The sequence below is a fragment of the Hemiscyllium ocellatum genome, chromosome 45 (assembly GCF_020745735.1).
Source record: "Hemiscyllium ocellatum isolate sHemOce1 chromosome 45, sHemOce1.pat.X.cur, whole genome shotgun sequence".
Lineage (NCBI taxonomy): Eukaryota > Metazoa > Chordata > Chondrichthyes > Orectolobiformes > Hemiscylliidae > Hemiscyllium > Hemiscyllium ocellatum.
The window spans coordinates 11,243,771-11,263,502 of NC_083445.1; the positions used below are offsets into that span (position 1 = coordinate 11,243,771).

At 49.3% G+C, this 19,732-nt stretch overlaps 1 protein-coding gene across 10 annotated transcripts in view; it reads left to right on the top strand.

Moving 5' to 3' along the window:
- The window catches only part of LOC132836036 (ELAV-like protein 2), a 98,213-nt gene that overhangs the window by 17,093 nt on the left and 61,388 nt on the right, over nt 1-19,732 (top strand). For all 10 annotated transcript variants that reach the window (XM_060855242.1, XM_060855247.1, XM_060855250.1 and 7 more), the window contains exon 2: nt 14,719-14,822. In XM_060855242.1, the coding sequence (XP_060711225.1) occupies nt 14,719-14,822 (104 nt within the window). The remainder of the gene's footprint in view (nt 1-14,718; nt 14,823-19,732) is intronic.

The following is a 19,732-nucleotide window of genomic DNA, read 5'->3' on the forward strand; positions in this document are numbered from 1 at the left end:
GAAACATCTGCTCTCCTGCTCAATGGTCAGTCGTGCTGTCGTTAATGAGGAGGAGAAAGGATGACCAGTTGCCATACACTCCACACCCCCTTAATGCCAAAAGTGAGATTCTATCCCAAAAATCACTCAACAAGAGAGTGAAGAAATATCCAATGGTCCGTATCCACATCCTATCTTTGCTTTTCAGGCACTAGCTTCCTTGGGGTCCCTTCTCTAATCCTTACCACCCCTCTCTCATCATCCAATTCTTCACATCCACCTCTTTGCATCTGTTGTCCTCAAGCACTTTCCAAACCCACCACAGCTTCCAGCTGGAAGGACAAGGGGCAGCAGATACATGGGAACACCACCACCTCCAAGTTCCCTTCCACTCCCCATCTTGGCTTGGAAGTATATCGCCATTCCTTCAGGGGCGCTGGGTCAAAATCCTGGAATCCCCTCCCTCGGGGGCATTGTGGGTCAACCCACAGCAGGTGGACCGCAGCAGTTCAAGATGGCAGCTCATCCCCACCTTCTCAAGGGGGAAACTAGAAACGGGCAATAAGTGCTGGGGCCAGCCAGTGATGTCCATGTCCCACAAATGAATGAAAGAAAAGGGTCTGTCTCAAATATTGTTCGACAATGGGCCTGCCAGGGACTGTCACAACCTTACGTAAGAGTTTCTTCTGCTTTTAATTGTCTGAAAGACAGGACAGTTTTGTTTGCAATCTCAAGTTTATTGTATCTTCTCCAAATTGATTGAGCCTTGTGTTCTTGAAGCACTCGTTCAACAGACCTGCTTCAAAAGAGTGAGATAATGGTAGGCTACTTGGTAGTGTGGATGAGCAGAGGGATCTTGGTGTCCATGTACACAGATCTCTGAAAGTTGCCACCCAGGTAAATAGTGCTGTGAGGAAGGCATATGGTGTACTGGGCTTTATTGGTAGAGGAATTGAGTTCCGGAGTCCTGAGGTCATGTTGCAACTGTATAAGACTCTGGTGCGGCCTCATCTGGAGTATTGTGTGCAGTTTTGGTCGCCATACTATAGGAAGGATGTGGAGGCATTGGAACGAGTGCAGAGGAGGTTTACCAGGATGTTGCCTGGAATGGTAGGAAAATCTTATGAGGAAAGGCTGAGGCACTTGGGGCTGTTCTCATTGGAGAAGAGAAGGTTTAGGGGAGATTTGATAGAGGTGTATAAGATGATTAGGGGTTTAGATAGGGTCGACACTGAGAACCTTTTACCGCTAATGGAGTCAGGTGTTACTAGGGGACACAGCTTTAAATTAAGGGGTGGTAGGTATAGGACAGATGTTAGGGGTAGATTCTTTACACAGCGGGTTGTGAGTTCATGGAATGCCCTGCCAGTAGCAGTGGTGAACTCTCCTTCTTTATGGTCATTTAAGCGGGCATTGGATAGGCATTTGGAAGTTATTGGGCTAGTGTAGGTTAGGTAGGATTCGGTCGGCGCAACATCGAGGGCCGAAGGGCCTGTACTGCGCTGTATCTTTCTATGTTCTATGTTCTATGTTCTATGTTCTATAACTCACCGAGTGATGAACAGGAACAGCCTTTCTGTTCCCATTAATCCTCAATATTCCCTCCTCATGACAAGTCTTGGCAGTCCCTCACAGTCATGGGATCTCTTTATTGTAAGATCCACAGTGTTGTCTTTTGTCACCCAGACAACATTTAAGTGCCAACATACCTTTCTGTCACATATCTGCCACATCAGGTACTCACACTCACAGCCCGCACTTCACCATGTTGTGGCTACAAAGTTAAAAGGATGGTTTGTGTTATTCTTTGAAGAGAACTGTCATTCGCTCTCAACCCCGTTCTCGGGTGGGAAAAGACTGACAGAGTAGGAATGCAGTGCAGTAACTTGTGCAAGCGGTGTCCCTGAAGTCTCTCAGAAAGGTCTCACAGCCATTGACTTGGAAGCCAGCATCATCCTGTAGCTGAGATCATTTATTAACTGCTACACTCCCTCATTTTTTTCTTAAACTTCTGTACAAGTGGGACAGCAGTATTAGCAAAAACCAATTGACACCTTGGTTGGAACTGTGTACCCGCTGTGCTCAATAATTAGAACAGTTTAAGAAGAGAATAATCTATGCATTCTCTGCAATGTCCCGCTTGTGAGCTATTTAGCAGCAGTGGAACTGTGCTGACTGTAATACAGAGTACTGTGTCAAACACAACAATATATCATACGCAAATTAGATGCTGCCCAAGATTTATAGCAATTTACTCAGGAAGTAATAGTGAACCTGAAAGCGATATATGGAAAATCTCTATGCAGTTTATGTGCTGCTCTGGAATGCACTGCCTAAGAGTGGGTGGAGGTACATTTCCTGGGGGAGAAAGTGAGGACTGCAGATGCTGGAGATCAGAGCTGAAAATGTGTTGCTGGAAAAGCGCAGCAGGTCAGGCAGCATCCAAGGGACAGGAGATTCGACGTTTCGGGCATAAGTTTATGAAGAAGGGCCTATGCCCGAAACGTCGAATCTCCTGTTCCTTGGATGCTGCCTGACCTGCTGCACATTTTCTGGGGGGCCCAACTTCAAATCCCATCAGACCCCCTGGAAATTTTAATAAAATCTGAGGCAAGTCTCAGAGGCAGTGGCAAAGCCCATCTGCATCATTGCTGTTCCTTCGGGGAAGGGAAATCTGCCATCCTTACCCGATCTGGCCTACATGTGACCCACAGACCCACAGCGATGTGGGGTCAACTCTTAACCGCCCCCCCGTGAAAAGGCTTTTTAAGACCAATTAAGACCGTGCAGAAATTGCTGGTCTTACCCACATGGCGCCCACATCCCGTGAGAGAATCAAGGGAAAAAAAAACATTCTCCTGCAGAGGTCCAGCACGGAATTGGCTGGCTGAATCAACTCCTTCTCTGCTGACACCTTCCTACAGTTTTGTTCCCCAAAAGTAATAGAATGACCGATGTCTCAGAATGACACTAACAAGAGTAAACGGGCATCCGAGAATCCACAAGAGCCCAGGAGTGGTTACACGTCGATTAAACCAAGACTGCAGTCACACCTAGTTGTCTGTCTAACTCTACGAATCATCGGTATAAATACTGCAAGCACATTTGAGCATCCTGTGGTTTACAGTTCGCAAGAGTGCGATTTTGCACCTGTATCATTGTACATGCAAACTCAGGTCCAATTTCAACTGTGATTCGATGGGTTTCGACTGTGTTAAAATCATAACCCGTGAACGTTTCGCATGTCTGCCAAGTCGAGTCTAAAGGAGCAGGTTATTTCCATCTTCCATCCTGCTTAAAGAAACAGCTGGACTTGCAGATGTCTTACCAAGTTTTAAAACTCAAGAATAGCACTGTGCAAGGAGAGTGGTAGTCAGGAGATTCCTGAAGGGGTTCTTGCTGTAAGTGGGGAGCACTGAAGGATATGGACAGCTTGTATTCCTGTAGACTCGGGAAAAGTGCTGAACCACTTGGAGTTCTTGGCTTAATTGGAGCCTCAGAAGGTTTGGATTTAAGTGAAATCCACTCTACTGCAATGTCAATAGAAGTGCTGTGTTAATGGAAAGGGCAGTTAGGGATGGAACCCAATGAATGTAGACCTTACTGCGTCCAAAGACGCTTATGTGCTACATCAAACTGAATTGTCTCCCTGTTATACACTGTGAACATGTTGGACCCCTGTATTTCTTGTAAATGATCCAAGGGCTAAACACTTGGCAAAATGTGCCATTTTTCAGCAATATTTATCATTGGAAAGTTTCGGTTGTTGCAAGAGACGGTTAGATGTTCATTCCCAGTATCCACTGGACAGGAGAGACACAGGAATGCTGAGGGAATTGAGAGTTCAATATTCAAAGCTGTGACTCAAGTGGAAAAGGCTTAACTTAACAAATGTGAAATATACCTCAATTATTACTGAGATGTAGATAAGAATGCCGGGGGCAGGATAGACCTGGAGGTTTCTCTGAAATTCATTAAAACTACAGCTTACGAGCAATACACAAGATTCTTAGGGGACTTGATGAGGTAGATGCAGAGAGGTTGTTTTCCCTTGTGGGACAGTGTAGGACCAAAGGGTGCTATCTTAGAATAAGGAGTAGCACAGTTCAGACAGAGATGGGGAGGTGTTTCTGCTCTCGAAGGTGAGTGTACCCAGTAAACCTGCAGAGAGTAAATCCTCAATACACTGAAGGCCGAGGTAGATTTTTAATCGGTTATTACCCATAATCTTGGGCGATGGGCTGAATGGTCTGCTCCTGAGTCTTACGGTGGCTCAGTGGTTCGCACTGCTGCCTCCCAGCATCAGGGACCCGGGTTCAATTCCAGCCTCGGACAACTGACTGCGTGGAGTTTGCACATTCTTCCCACGTCTGCGTGGGTTTGCTCCGGTTTCCTCCCACAGTCCAAAGATGTGCAGGTTAGGTGGATTGGCCATGCTAAATTACCCATAGTGCTAGGTGCGTTAGTCAGGGGTAAAGGATTGAGTCTGGCTGGGTTACTCTTCTCCGGGGCGGTGTGGACTGAGTGGGCCCAAGGGCCTGTTTCCATACTGTAGGGAATCTAATCTAAGCTTAATCGCCACAAAGTTGGAGTTTTGGATGCAGTTTTGGGCTGTGCGCACTGAGAGGGTACAGAGAGAGACCAACAGGCTCTTTGTTCCCTGGTATCAGCAAATTCTATGACATTTTCATTCAGTATTTCATCCCATCCAGAGGAAGTTAAGTGGAGATTTGAAGGGGTAGGAGATTTGATGGGGTAGGGGATTTGATGGGGTAGGAGATTTGATGGGGTAGGGGATTTGATGGGGTAGGGGATTTGATGGGGTAGGAGATTTGATGGGGTAGGGGATTTGATGGGGTAGGGGATTTGATGGGGTAGGAGATTTGATGGGGTTGGGGATTTGATGGGGTAGGGGATTTGTTGGGGTAGGGGATTTGATGGGAAAGGGGATTTGATGGGGTAGGGGATTTGATGGGGTAGGGGATTTCTTGGGGTAGGGGATTTGATGGGGTAGGAGATTTGATGGGGTAGGAGATTTGATGGGGTAGGGGATTTGATGGGGAGGAGATTTGATGGGATAGGGGATTTGATGGAGTAGAGGATTTGATGGGGTAGGCGATTTGATGGGGTAGGGGATTTGTTGGGGTAGGGGATTTGATGGGGTAGGAGATTTGATGGGGTAGGGGATTTGATGGGGTAGGGGATTTGATGGGGTAGGAGATTTGATGTGATAGGGGATTTGATGGGGTAGGGGATTTGATGGGGTAGGGGAGCAGGGTTAAAATTATGAAGGGTAGATCGAAACACAAGAATATAACATAAGAAACAGTGGGTTCATGTGGAGCACGGGTAGTGTCCGTAGCCCTGAACCAGGATGATCAGATTTGAGACCCACTTGATCTAGAGGTGTTGAATAGGAGGTCTGAGCACATTCAGTAGAAGGCACCTATAGTGTAAGAAACAGGATTTAGGAGATGACCATTGAAACTTTCGCACCTGACCCACCTCTCAATCTTTCATCCCCCCTCCCCACCCCATGTCCTTCAATTCCCATATCCGTCGATTGCCAAAGACCAAATATCTGCCTCTGCCTCAGATCCATTTGACAATGGAACATGCACCTTCCTGTTGGCAGAGAATTCCACTGAGGTTTCAGTTCAAAATGACGGCGCCTTTATCCCGAGATTGTGTCCCCCTGTTTTAGATTCCCCGCACAGTGGAACCATTTCCCGCATCCAAATCCTGCTTCTAGAAAGTCACCTCTCGTTCTTTCAAATTCCGGAGCGGTGTTAGCCCAGTTCACTCAGTCTGGCATTTGTAGCATTAACCCTTCAGCCCCAGAATCCATTTACTGAACCTTTACCATAATGCATCCAGTACAGTTATATCCTTCCTTAAAGCTGAAGACTGGGAAGCACGGTGGCTCAGTGGCTAGCGCTACTGCTTCGCAGCGCTAGGGACCCGGGTTCGATTCTGGGTGACTCTCTGTGTGGAGTTTGCACTTCCTTCCAATGTCTGTGTCACAATCCAGAGGTGTGTAAGTTAGGTGAAATGGCCAGGGAGATGCAGGCTAGGTGGTTTAGCAATAGGCAATGCAGGTGGTGGGAGGCCCTTTGAGGATTGGACATAGCAATGTACAGCACAGAAACAGACTTTTCGGTCCAACTCATCCATGCTGACTAGATATCCTGGCCCATATCCCTCCAAACCCTTCCTATTCATATACCCATCCAAATGCCTTTTAAAGTAGCAATTGTACCAGCCTCCACCACTTCCTCTGGCAGCTCATTCCATACACGCACCACCCTCTGTGTGAAAAAGCTGCCCCTTAGGTCTCTTTTATATCTTTCCCCTCTCATCCTTAAACCTATGCCCTCTCGTTCTGGACTCCCCCACCCCAGGGAAAAGATTTTGTCTATTTATCCTATCCGTGCCCCTCATGATTTCATAAACCTCTATCAGGTCAGTATGGGCTGAATGGCCTGCTTCTGCACTGGAGAGACCCTATGCGATCAAGGCTGATTTGTGGCCTAACTCCCTCCGTTAAAAACCACACCTGCTACAGTTCTTACAAACCAAATCCAAAATCAGGACGGTGTTTGTATAGCACTTTTCAGAGCCACCGGATTTCACAAAATGTTGCAATGCTTTTGAAGCTTAGTCATGCAAATCAAGCTCGCACATAGAGCAAGTTGTGAATGTTTTTTTAGCTAGTTTCTGTGATGTTGTTTGGGGTGGGGAGGGCAAGTATTGATCCGATTGGGAACACGTGGACTTGGGAATCAGAGCAGTCAGAAAGTTGCAAGCCCATCAGCAGGAACTCTTAGCCAACTGGAATCTCCAGTATAGCCCCACCTCAAGTGCTGCCATACAAATGCTGGGGTTGTCAGTGTGAAAGAACTGGCTGAAAGGTGGAAGTAAGGACAGTCCCTGAGTTGTGCACAGGTTCCGTTCCGAAGAAGGGTCACCGGACCCTGAAACGTTAACTCTTGGCCTCTCTCCTCGGTTGCTGCCAGACCTGCTGAGCTTTTCCAACAATTTCTGTACTCGTTTCCGTCCTGGAGTCTTCTCGCGAGTCGGAACATAATGCCGGACAATATAAAGGAACTGTTCATTCACGTCCAGAAAGTGTTTGTGTGGCTGTTTTTTAGCATTACACCCCTGTATGGAATCGTGTTTGTAATTACAGTTGTTTGTGAGTCATACTGTTCCCTCAGTGTTCACAGCGAAAGGATTTAAAGGTGGAGATGGCTACAAATTGCAGATTAAACTGAGGCAGATTAGCTTTTGACTCCCATTGCTCCCATGATGGGCAACAGGTTACTCAGAGTTTTTGATTCTCCACCAGAAAGGCTAGCTTTACCAGGTATGAGATTTGGAGTGGAGAATTGCATGAACCCTTATTTTAAACAAATGCAGAAAGTTGGGAGTTACGAACTCCAGAATAAGGGACTAAAGGGGAGATTGTGTTAATAATTAAAGTGGCTGACGGAGATGCATATGTAGAAAGTGGTGATGTAGTGATGATGCCAGTGGATTAATAACCCTAGGCTAGTGTTCTGGGCACGTAGATCCACATTGTGAAACTTGAACTGAATAAAATATGGATTTAAATCCCAGCCTCATTGTGGCCACGTAATCATTATCATCAAACCCGCTGTGGGTTTTTCAGCGTAGGTCCCCAGGCAGCTTTGAGTACCCACCCACAGTGTCACCAACCCAGTCAACCCAGCATATATTGATGGTGCATTGTCATATAGCAACAGTCTTCCCATCTAGGGTCATCAAAGAAATCTGCGGGTCCCCAGATTACAAGCGCCTGATTTACAGGTGTGTAATTTTAAAGGAGAAAGTGAGGTCTGCAGATGCTGGAGATCAGAGCTGAAAATGTGTTGCTGGAAAAGCGCAGCAGGTCAGGCAGCATCCAAGGATGCAGGAGAATCGACGTTTCGGGCATGAGCCCTTCTAATTTTAAAGATCAGATTAGATTCCCTTCAGTGTGGAAACAGGCCCTTCGGCCCAGCAAGCTCCACTCCAACCCTCTTAAGAGAAACCCACCCAGAACCACTTCCCTCTGACTAATGCAGTTAACACTACGTTCAGTTCACCTGACCTGCACACCTTTGAACTGTAGGAGGAAACCCATGCAGAAACAGGGAGAAGTGCAAACTCCACACAGATAGTCGCCCTAGGCTGGAATTGAACCTCGGACCCTCATACCATGAGGCAGCAGTGCTAACCATTGAGCCACCATGTCGGCCCAATATATGGACATTTCCTGTACTTACAAACGGCTGCTTTAAATTGTCCTGCATTATGTCCCAAATTGATATTAATTGACTTAAGAGTGGACTCAGCAATGAAACCTGTTCTCAACATGGGGACTACCTGTATTCGGAAATACAGAAAACGCATCAGCCAGCAATACAAGTACTCTGTCCAGCTACAAATAGAAGACCGATTAGATTAGCTTCCCTACAGTGTGGAAACAGGCCCTTCGGCCGTCTGGGTCCACGCCAACCCTCCGAAGAGTAATGCACCCAGACCCATTCCCTGACCCTACATGCATAGAGTCAGGGAGATGTACAGCACGGAAACAGACCCTTCGGTCCAACCCGTCCATACCGACCAGATATCCCAACCCAATCTAGTTCCACCTGCCAGCACCCGGCCCATATCCTTCCAAACCCTTCCTATTCATATACCCATCCAGATGCCTTTTAAATGTTGCAATTGTACCAGCCTCCACCACTCAGCTCAGTTCATACCCGTACCACCCTCTGTGTGAAAAAGTTGCCCCTTAGGTCTCTTTTATAATCTTTCCTCCTAAACCTATGCCCTCTAGTTCTGGACTCCCCAACCTAACACAACGGGCAATTTAGCATGGCCAATACACCTGGTCAGCACATCTTCGGACTGTGGGAGGAGCATCCAGAGGAAAGCCACGCAGACACGGGGAGAATGTGCAAACTCCATGCAGACAGCCACCCGAGGTTGGAATTGAACGAGGGTCCCTGGTGCTGTGAGGCAGCGGTGCTAACCACTGAGCCACCGTGCAGTCCCAAAAGGCTTCCTCCCTTGTAAGAGGGGCCAAAGAGATTCAGCTCTCCGTGATGATAAGTAAAAGCAGAAAGTGCTGGAGAAACTCAACCAGTCCAGCAGCATCTGTTGAGAGAGAGAGAGAGAGCAAGATAATACTGAGTCCGAAATGACTCTCCTTCAGATTTGAAGGAGACCGGAAAGTTGATGGAAGAGGAACGAGTGGAACAAATGGTGAGGTTGTGAGGAGAAAAAGGCAAAAGGGTTGAAACAGATGCAGAATAGGTGTTAATGACACCTAGTAATAGCTGAAAATAGGCCAGCTCTTGTTGAGAGTAAAACCAAACAAGCATATCGCTGGGGAAGGAAAGCGGTGTGATCCAAATGGAAGATAGTTTTGATGGTTGTTGCTGAATAACATCAAATCCATTGCCATTCTGTGTTAATGCTGTGGAGCCATGGGTTCATGTCCTACCGCGGCAGATGGTGGCATTTAAATTCATGTAGGAGACTAGAACAGGAAGCTCGCCTCAATGATGGTGACCATGGCAACCACCTTCAATTATTGCAAATTCCCATCTGGGGCTCGCTGACGTCCTTTAAGGAGGGTAGCAGCCATCCTTCCCCAGTCTGGCCCCAGCTCCACAACAGCGTGGTTCCCCCTTAACCAGCCTCTAAAGAGGCAATTTAGGGATAAGTTACAAATGCCAGCCTTGCCAAGAAAATTCGCAGCCCGTACGAGAGTAAAAGGGCTTAAAGGAGGGTGAACAGCAAAGGTGGAGGGTACACGCCAAATAGATGGGCCAAATGGCCTGTTCGTTTAATCATTTCTGGACGTCCAGAATATATCTAATCAAGAAGGTTGGCTCAGCATTGCCTCCTGCTGGGTGACTAGCGATTTACAATAAACTAAGGGGAGATGTTGGCCCAGCTGTATTATTTCTAGATGACTAATCCAGAGAACCATTTCAGGGCAGCACAGGTTCAAGTTTAGTCATAGCAGATGCGGAATTATGAATTAAATAAGACAGGGATGACCGTGAAACCATTGTCAACTTTCAGACAGCTGTTGCACTAATGGCCATTCGGGAAGGAACCTTCCATCCTTACCTGGTCTGACCCACATGCCATAGCAATGCAGCTGACTCTAACTGCCCTCTGGGCAATTAGGGATGGGCAATCAATGCTGGCCTAGCCAGCGATGTCTATGTCCCCCGATTGGCGGACAGTTTACTTTGTTGGCGAAAGTAAGAAACCACAGCAGATGCTGATCATTTTCGGGACATAACAGCCACCCACAGGGTTCGCAATGTCAAGAGTTTGGCAATTGTGGTAGAGCGCTCACCTCTGAATCAGAAACCTCAAGGTCCACTCCCCCCCACTTCCTCAGGCACCAAAACCTCAGCAGAAACCCCAGTGTACACCAGCAGGAGGTGCTGCATTGCTGGCGGAGTGAGATGAATGAGACCGCTGCTCCAACACCGTAGAATCATAGAGATGTACAGCATGGAAACAGACCCTTCGGTCCAACTCGTCCATACCGACCAGATATCCCAACCCAATCTAGCCCCACCTCTGCCAGCTTTGCCACTTTTAAGGAAGGAGAGCAGAAGATCTCTTTTCTGTCCCAAGTACCATTCATGGAGCAGCACCTCCACTACCCACCCCCCATACGCTCTCACACACGCACATGCACACATACTCACGCACGCACACATGCTCGCACGCACATGCACACACACACACATGCATACACGCACACACATGCATACACGCACACATATGCAAATACATGCACATGCACACACACATGCACACATGCACACGCACACACATGCACACACACGCACACATACACATGCTCACACGCACACAAATGCACACACACGCACATACACACATGCACATGCACACACATGCACATGCACGCACACATGCACATGCACACACGCATACATACACATGCACACACGCACACACACGCACATGCACACACGCATACATGCACACACATGCACATGCACACACACACGCACACACACAAAAAAAGAGGTGAACTGGTTATTTATCCCAGTTGTAGCTTATGTGACAACTAGCAGTTGCAATTTTCCTGCCAAACAGTAATGCTGCCACCTTAAATCCGGTTGGTTGGCTGTGACGCATTTTTTGGAATACCCTGAAGATGTGAAAGGTACAACATGAATGCAATTCCTTCCTTTCCTACCCACTCAAGATTCAGAATCCAGGATTAGATGCGGTTCCTGTTTCCCTCTCCCAGATCGAAATCTCCCTAAGTTAACCGGAACACCTGAACTCACAGCGGTTGTATTGGAGAAACTTGCAGGGGTTCATCCCCAGAGACAGCGGGAACGCTCAGTCTCTGGGAGGATTTGATCCGGCTTCCACATCTTTGCTGCTGTTTGGATCCACAGCTCTGTGTACACTGCCCTGCAATTTGTGGAACATCACCACAGGAGTGTCGCCTCCGTCAATAAAAGGACAAAAATAGCACCACTGACTCCATCACCTTCCCTCCCCCCCAACAATACTGAAAGGTTATTTTGCAAAAATTCCATGTTTCTGAAATGTTACATCACCGACCGATTCTCTCCCATTAGTGAAGGCAACTCCTGCACAGAGCCACAGAGACCGTTCAGCCCACTATGCCTGCACTAGCTCTTCGAATGAGCGTCGTTATCTCTCCGGCCAGTCTCCTGCCTTTTCCCCCAAACCTTTGCGGATTATTTCTATCAAATCCAAGTGGCCAGCTGGACCTGTTTCATTGTGTTTCCAGACAGTGCATTCCGGATTCTAACTCCTTGCTAAGTTTTTCCTTCTGTCAGCCTTTTTGCCCATCACCCTAAATCTGTGCCCACTGGCCTCAGCTCCTTTTACAAATGGGAACATTTTTCCTGGATAGAAGTTCTCCTGTCTATTCTAACCAGCTAGCTCATGAGTTGGAAAATCTTGATCAAATTTCCTCTCAGGAGAGAGTGAGGACTGCAGACGCTGGAGATCAGAGCTTGAAGAAGGGCTTCTGCCCGAAACGTCGATTCTCCTGCTCCTTGGATGCTGCCTGACCTGCTGCGCTCTTCCAGCAACACATTTTCAGCTCAAATTTCCTCTTAGCCTTGATCTCTCCAAGGAAAGCCCAAAGTGAATACACAGAGAGACACTCATAGTTAAGCACAAATGATTAGCTACATTTTAGTCACGCAAGCGTCAGGGAGGCGATGGTCTAGTGGTGTTATTGTTGGACAGTTAACCCAGAGACGTAGGGTCAAATCCCGCAATAGCAGAAAAGTTGGGAGAAAAGTTCCATAATTGCCTGGAATTATGAGTCTAATGATGACCATCAATCCAGTGTTGGGGTAAAGCCCATCTGGTTCCCTAATGTCATTTAGGGAGGGAAGCTGACATCTTTAACTGGTCTGCCCTACATGTGAGTCCAGACCCTCAGCAATGGGGGGTTGACTCATAACTGCCCTCCGGACAATAAATGCTGACCCTCATCCCATGAATGAATTAAAACAAAGAGCATTCCTAATTTCTTCAATCTACATGCTGTTCTGCTATAGCCTGCGTTTCAATGTGAATTCTCTGGGTCGCGATTGATGAATAGGGAATGGTGTTTCTGAAACGCGAGCTGTTAAAAGGTACATTGGCTATAGCGTGATCATATGAACACGTGAAGCATGAATTGTACCACGCGATTTCTGGACAGCGGGGTGGTGCAGGAAACACTCCTATCACCCTACAGAAGAAATGGCTGTAGCCTCATCGCTGAAGTTCCTCGTTCACGGAACCATTCTTGTAATTCTCTCCAATGCATCCACATCCTGCCTGTAATGTGGCACCTACAACTGCAGCTGTACTCTAGTTTAGCCAGTGAAGTGTACTTCAGAGGGAAATGGAAACAGAAACATTCCCAACACCGTATCCTCACCATGAAAGGGAATGTATTGTTGTGGTGAATGAGCTGTTGGCTTTGTGGCAATGAGCAATAATGAAATGGCAAAAATTCCCAGAGCTCTCACCTCGTGATGGTCATGTGATAGTGTAACACTGAGAGAACCAAATGTGTTCTGTCTGATCTGACTAAAATGACTAGAGGAAGATACTGTACTTCAATATATATCTAATTTATTGATTTAATCGACTTAATTCTCCTATTACGCAAGCTTTACAATCGGCTGTAACACGATTGGTGAATCGGGAAACAAATTTTTTTAATATGCACCAGAACTAGCGTTGACGCTGATGATAACTCTCAGCCCTGTCTTAATACTGTACTGTAACTCAGCAACCCTTTCAAGTGTTGAAGTTATTGCATTATTTCATTAAAATATGTAATTTTAACATTTATTTGTGATTAGATTAGATTACTTACAGTGTGGAAACAGGCCCTTCGGCCCAACAAGTCCACACCGACCTGCTGAAGCGCAACCCACCCATACCCCTACATTTACCCCTTACCTAACACTACAGGCAATTTCCCGTGGCCAATTCACCTGACCCGCACATCTTTGGACTGTGGGAGGAAACCGGAGCACCCGGAGGAAACCCACGCAGACACAGGGAGAACGTGCAAACTCCACACAGTCAGTCGCCCGAGTCGGGAATTGAACCCGGATCTCAGACACTGTGAGGCAGCAGTGCTAACCACTGTGCCACCGTGCCGCCCACATTTATTTAGATTGTACTATCATTTGTGGGGTGGCTAACTATTATTTTAGCTTTGATTTTTACTGATATTTTTGGTGGTTTACCCCAACCCTGTTAGGTCCCGTTATTTCTATAACACGAGAATGTGATTATGGCTTTATAGCAGAACAGACTATGAGCAAATCTATTCACTTAAACTACTTTATTCCGAAACAAACGAATGAGTCTAACTGCCTTACAATCCCACCAGAGTTTTGGATGGCAGGCAGGTTAAGTTCTGGTCTCATGGGGCAGTGTGGTGGCTCAGTGGTTGGCACTGCAGCCTCCCAGCATAAGGGTCCCAGGTTCGATTCCAGCCTTGGTTGACTGTCTGTGTGGGCTTTGCTCATTCACCCCATATCTGCGGGTGCTCCGGTTTCCTCCCACAGCACAAAAATGTGCAGGTCAGGGTGAATTGGCCATGCTAAATTACCCATAGTGTTAGGTGCATTAGTCAGAGGGAAATGGGTCTGGGTGAGTTACTCTTCAGGGGATTAGTGTGGACTTGTTGGGCTGAAGGGCCTGTTTAATCATCTATTCTGGTTATATGCTGTATCATCATTTCTGTATTTTTCCAGCGATTCCATTGTGGAGAGATATGGGCCAAGTGCTGGCAAATGGGAATAGATAAATTTAGGATATCTGGTTGGCATGGATGATTTGGACCAAAGGGTCTGTTTTCGTGCTGTACAGCTCAATGACTCTGATTGTCCAGAAAAGCTGCCTTGCTTCATTCACACCCTTTGGGGAGGGAAATTAGCCATCCTTTCCCTTCCCGGAGATAACTGGCAGCTGTGGTCCCCATAGCCTCACAGGGGCGAGTCCCAGGCAATTAAAACAATGGTTTACAACCATGGGACTGTGTGTCTCAGTACTCCTCTGAAGCTGGGGGCTGCCTTGAGAAAAGAGTTTGTGATGTTGTTTGTACTTCACCCTCCAATCGGTCTCCTACTTCCTGTGGGATCTGACCCCTTTCACCATTCTGTTTCTTCACAGGCCAGAGTTTAGGATATGGTTTTGTAAACTACGTGGACCCCAACGATGCGGACAAAGCCATTAACACCTTAAACGGACTCAAGCTGCAAACTAAAACTATTAAGGTAGGCACAGCACTCACTCATCCTTTGTCTAAGGCTTGCTTCCTGTGGCTTATATATCATGAGGGCAAAAGCCCTAGCAGTTATCCCAGTTGGTACAGAGACTAAACTCACAATCTTGGCTCATTCTGTGCACCTCACCTCCTCCAGCCCCCCCCCCCACCCCCGTCTATCCCACTGAGCTAAGCAACCCGCACTATTGTATTGTCAATGTGGTGCTTTTCGGTGTTCTGAAATGGTCAGTCTGTAAGTCCTGCCAAAGCACTGAAGACGGAGGGGGTAAGGGAGGGAGCGTGCGTGGGTCAGTTATGCTTGATACAGCGCGGCACCCGATGAGGTGCAGCTCCTGGGCAGAGGTTACTGACCTCCCCCTGCTCAAGCCCTAGCTGTGGAAACAGAGCGTGCTTTGTCCCTTTATATACCCCACCAGGCTCACAAAGAGAAAGGAGTAAGTCGAAACAAATGGAACTGACGGATATATTGATGGGGTCACCGTGAAGTTGGGGAGGTGGGAGGAGAATGGCGTGGGGTGTGGCCATCAGCGCGGGTTTGGCCGTGCACCTTTCTGGATTTCGGTCTTGATTTAGATGCGAGAGATAACCCTGCCCTTTTCCCTTATAGGAACATGGCAGTTATGTTTAGCTCTCTGACCCTCCCAGCTCCTGTACGTGCCTAATCACGAAAGAACCCCACTCCATTTTGTTTTGCCGTGGCTCTTGCATGGGGATGTCCCTCCAAGCCTAGCATTTGTCCCCCATCCTCAATTCCCCTTAAAACTGAAGGGGTTAAAAATCACACAACGCCAGGGTACAGTCCAACAGGTTTATTTGGGAGCACTAGCTTTCGGAGCGCTGCTCCTTCAATGGGCAGCTGTGGAGCAAGATCAGAAGACACAGAATTTATAGCAAAAGATCTTTTGCTTTAAATTCTGTGCCTTCTGATCCTGCTCCATAGCTGCCCATTGAAGGAGCAGCTAGTGCTCCCAAATAAACCTGTTGGACTGTAACCTGGCGTTGTGTGATTTTCAACTTTGTCCATCCCTGTCCAACACCGGCTCCTCCACATCACACTTACCGCGAGGATTTCAGCCACCAGTTATTGGCTGCAGGTTTGGAGTCATGTGTAGGCCAGATCAGTTGAGACAGCGGATTTCTCTTCCCAAAACCAAAACAGTGAAGGAGACGGGTTTGGACAGCGACTAGATTCCCTACAGTATGGAAACAGGACTTTCAACCCAACGAGTCCACACCGACCCTGCAAACAGTAACCCACCCAGACCCATACCCCGACATTTACCTCTGACTAATGGACCGAACACTAGGGACAATTTATCATGGCCATTTCACCTGACCTGCACATCTTTGGATTGTGGGAGGAAACTAGAGGACCCAGCGACACAGACACAGGGAGAATGTACAAACTCCACACAGAGAGTCGAACAGGAATTGAGCCCAGTGCAGCAATGCTAATCACTGAGGCACTGTGCCAGGCCGTTAGCTCCAAAAATACCACTGCTGATTAAGATAATAGTAATTTTTATTTACTAAATTCTCCGATGGCGATGGGATTTGAACTCAGATATCATCTATGGAGCAAACTGACAGTAACACCCCTGCTGAACTGAGTAAGGAGGTCTAGTGACTCAGTGGGTGGCGTTCATGATTCTGAGACAGAGGCTTCGGGTTTGAGTCAAGGAAGGTGTGTTCATATGTCACCAGACAGAACGAGTAAATTCTTCCAATGCTGGCCCATGACAGTGGGAGAGGTTCCGAGAGAGCCATTCAGTGGAGGGAAATTGATGCCAATGCCACCACCCTCCACAGCTCCAGGCTGCTCCAAGAGTGTGGTGGAACACTGCCTGTTGGCCTTGGATGGGGGCAGCTCCAACAACACTCAAGAAGATCGACACCATCCAGAACAAAGCAGTTCCCACTTGATTGGCACCCAGATCCACTCCCTCCATCACCGACGCTCAGGAGCAGCAGTGTGCACTGTCTACAGGAGGCGCTGCAGGCACTGGGACCCTTGGAGAGCACCTTCCAAACCCACAACCCCTTCCACCTAGACGGACCACAGCAGCAGATACATGGGAACACCACCCCATTCAAGTTCCCCTCCAAACCACTCACCGCCCTGACTTGGAAATATATCGCCATCCTGGATTTCCCTCCTTCAGGGCATTGTGTGTCTACCCTACAGCACATGGACTGCAGCGGGTCAAGAAGGCAGCTCACCCCCCCCACCTTCTCAAGGGGCAACTAGGGACAGACAATAAATGCTGACTCAGCCAGTGATGTTCATGACCCACAAGTGAATAAGAAACAGCCCAGAAAGTTTAAATTGATCAAATTGAAACTCCACTAGCAACGGTGGTATGATATGAAGCCATGTTCCCCATACTACCATCCCCAAGCTCTGGCTTACTAGCCTAGTGGCATTGTCACTACGCCATGACCATCTTTCATGGTCAGAAATGCAATGAGAAAACATTCTGATGGTGCAATACGCGACACTACGAGCCACAGACAGACAACGTGCAACTAAATGGAACAGTACAGACTCCAGAACCTTCCAGAACGTTTCCTTAGAGTTCTGGGGACTCGACCCACACCAACCAGCCTCCAGCCTTCCTGCACCCTCACACCCCTGACCCCTCCCATAACCACACCCCCTCACACACCCCGACCCCTCAGACACACACCCTCATACACCACCACCCCGCATACATCCCCATCACCTCACATACCCCCACCCCCTCACACACCCCCACCCCCTCACACACACACACCCACCCCCTCAAACACCCACACCCCTCACACACACACCCTCACACACACCCAACCCCGCATTCACCCCCATCCCCTCACACACACACACCCACCCCCTCACACACCCACACCTCTCACAAACCCCCACCCCTTCATACACTCCCACCACCTCACCCCCCCACCTCTCACACACCCCCACCCCCTCACACACCACCACCCCCTCACACACTCCCACCCCACATATACCCCATCACCTCACACACACACACCCTCACACACACACACACACACACCCTCACACACACACACCCACCCCCTCACATACACACACCTCTCACAAACGCCCACCCCTTCATACACCCCCACCTCTCACACACCCATCACCACCTCACACACCCCCACCCCGTCACACACCACCACCCCCTCACACACACCCACCCCTCACACACGCCCACCCCCTCACACACCGCCACCCCCTCACACACCCCCACCCCCTCACACACACACCTTACACACACCCCCACCCCTCACACACACCCCACCCCCTCACAACCCCCGCCCCCTCACACACACCCCCATCCCCTCACACACTCCCACCCCTCACACACACCCCCACCCCCTCACAACCCCCGCCCCCTCACACACACCCCCATCCCCTCACACACTCCCACCTCCTCACACACACACCCACAGCTCACACACACCCCACCCCTCAATGCACAACCCCACCCCCTCACTCACCCCCACCCCCTCACACACCCCCACCCCTCATAACCACCCCACCCCCTCACACACACACACACACCCTCACACACCCCCACCCTGCACACCCCCACCTCCTCACATACCGCCACACCTCACACACCCCCACCCCCCTCACACACACACCCCACCCCCTCACACATTCCCCAACCCCTCACACACACACACCCCACCCCCTCACACATTCCCCACCCCCTCACACACAACCCCACCCCTCACATACACCCCCACCCCTCATACACACCCACCCTCTCAACGCACACACCCGCACACCTCACACACACACACCCAACCCCTCTCATACACCCCCAACCCCCTCACACACTCCCACTACCTCATACACATCCCAACCTCCTCACAAACACCCCCCTCACTCACCCCACACCCTCACACATCCCCACCCCCTCACACATTCCCCACCCCCTCACACACAACCCCACCCCTCACATACACCCCCACCCCTCATACACACCCACCCTCTCAACGCACACACCCGCACACCTCACACACACACATCCAACCCCTCTCATACACCCCCAACCCCCTCACACACTCCCACTACCTCATACACATCCCAACCTCCTCACAAACATCCCCCTCACTCACCCCACACCCTCCCACATCCCCACACCCTCACACACTCCCAGCCCCTCACACACACCCCCAACCCCTCACACACCCACATTCTTCACACACACACATCCACACCCTCTCCCACACTCTCACACACACCCGCATACCCTCACACACACCCGCATGCCCTCACACACCCCCACCCCCACACACACCCCCATCCCCTCACACACCCCCGCCTCCTCACACAATCCCCTCCATCACACACACACCCACACCTCACACATACCCCCACCCCTCAATACACACCCCCACCCCCTCACACAACCCACCCCTCACACCGACCCCACCCCCTCACACACCCCCACCCCTCACGCATACACCCTCACACACCCCCACCCCGCACACACACACCCTCACTCAGCCCCACCTCCTCACATACCCCCACCCCTCACACATAATCCCGCCCCCTCACACACACACCCCACCCCCTCACAAATTCCCCACCCCCTCACACACAACCCCACCCCTCACACACAATCCTGCCCCCTCACACACACACCCCTCACACACACCCACCCCATCAAAGCACACCCCCACACCCTCACACACAACCCTACTCCTGACGCACATACCCACCCCCTCAACGCACACCCCCATCCCTCACACAGCCCCACCCCCTCACACACACCCTCACACACACCCCCACCTCTCACACACACCCCCATCCCTCACACACCCCCACTCCCTCACACACACCCTCACACACACCCCCACCCCTCACACACACCCCCACCCCTCACACACCCT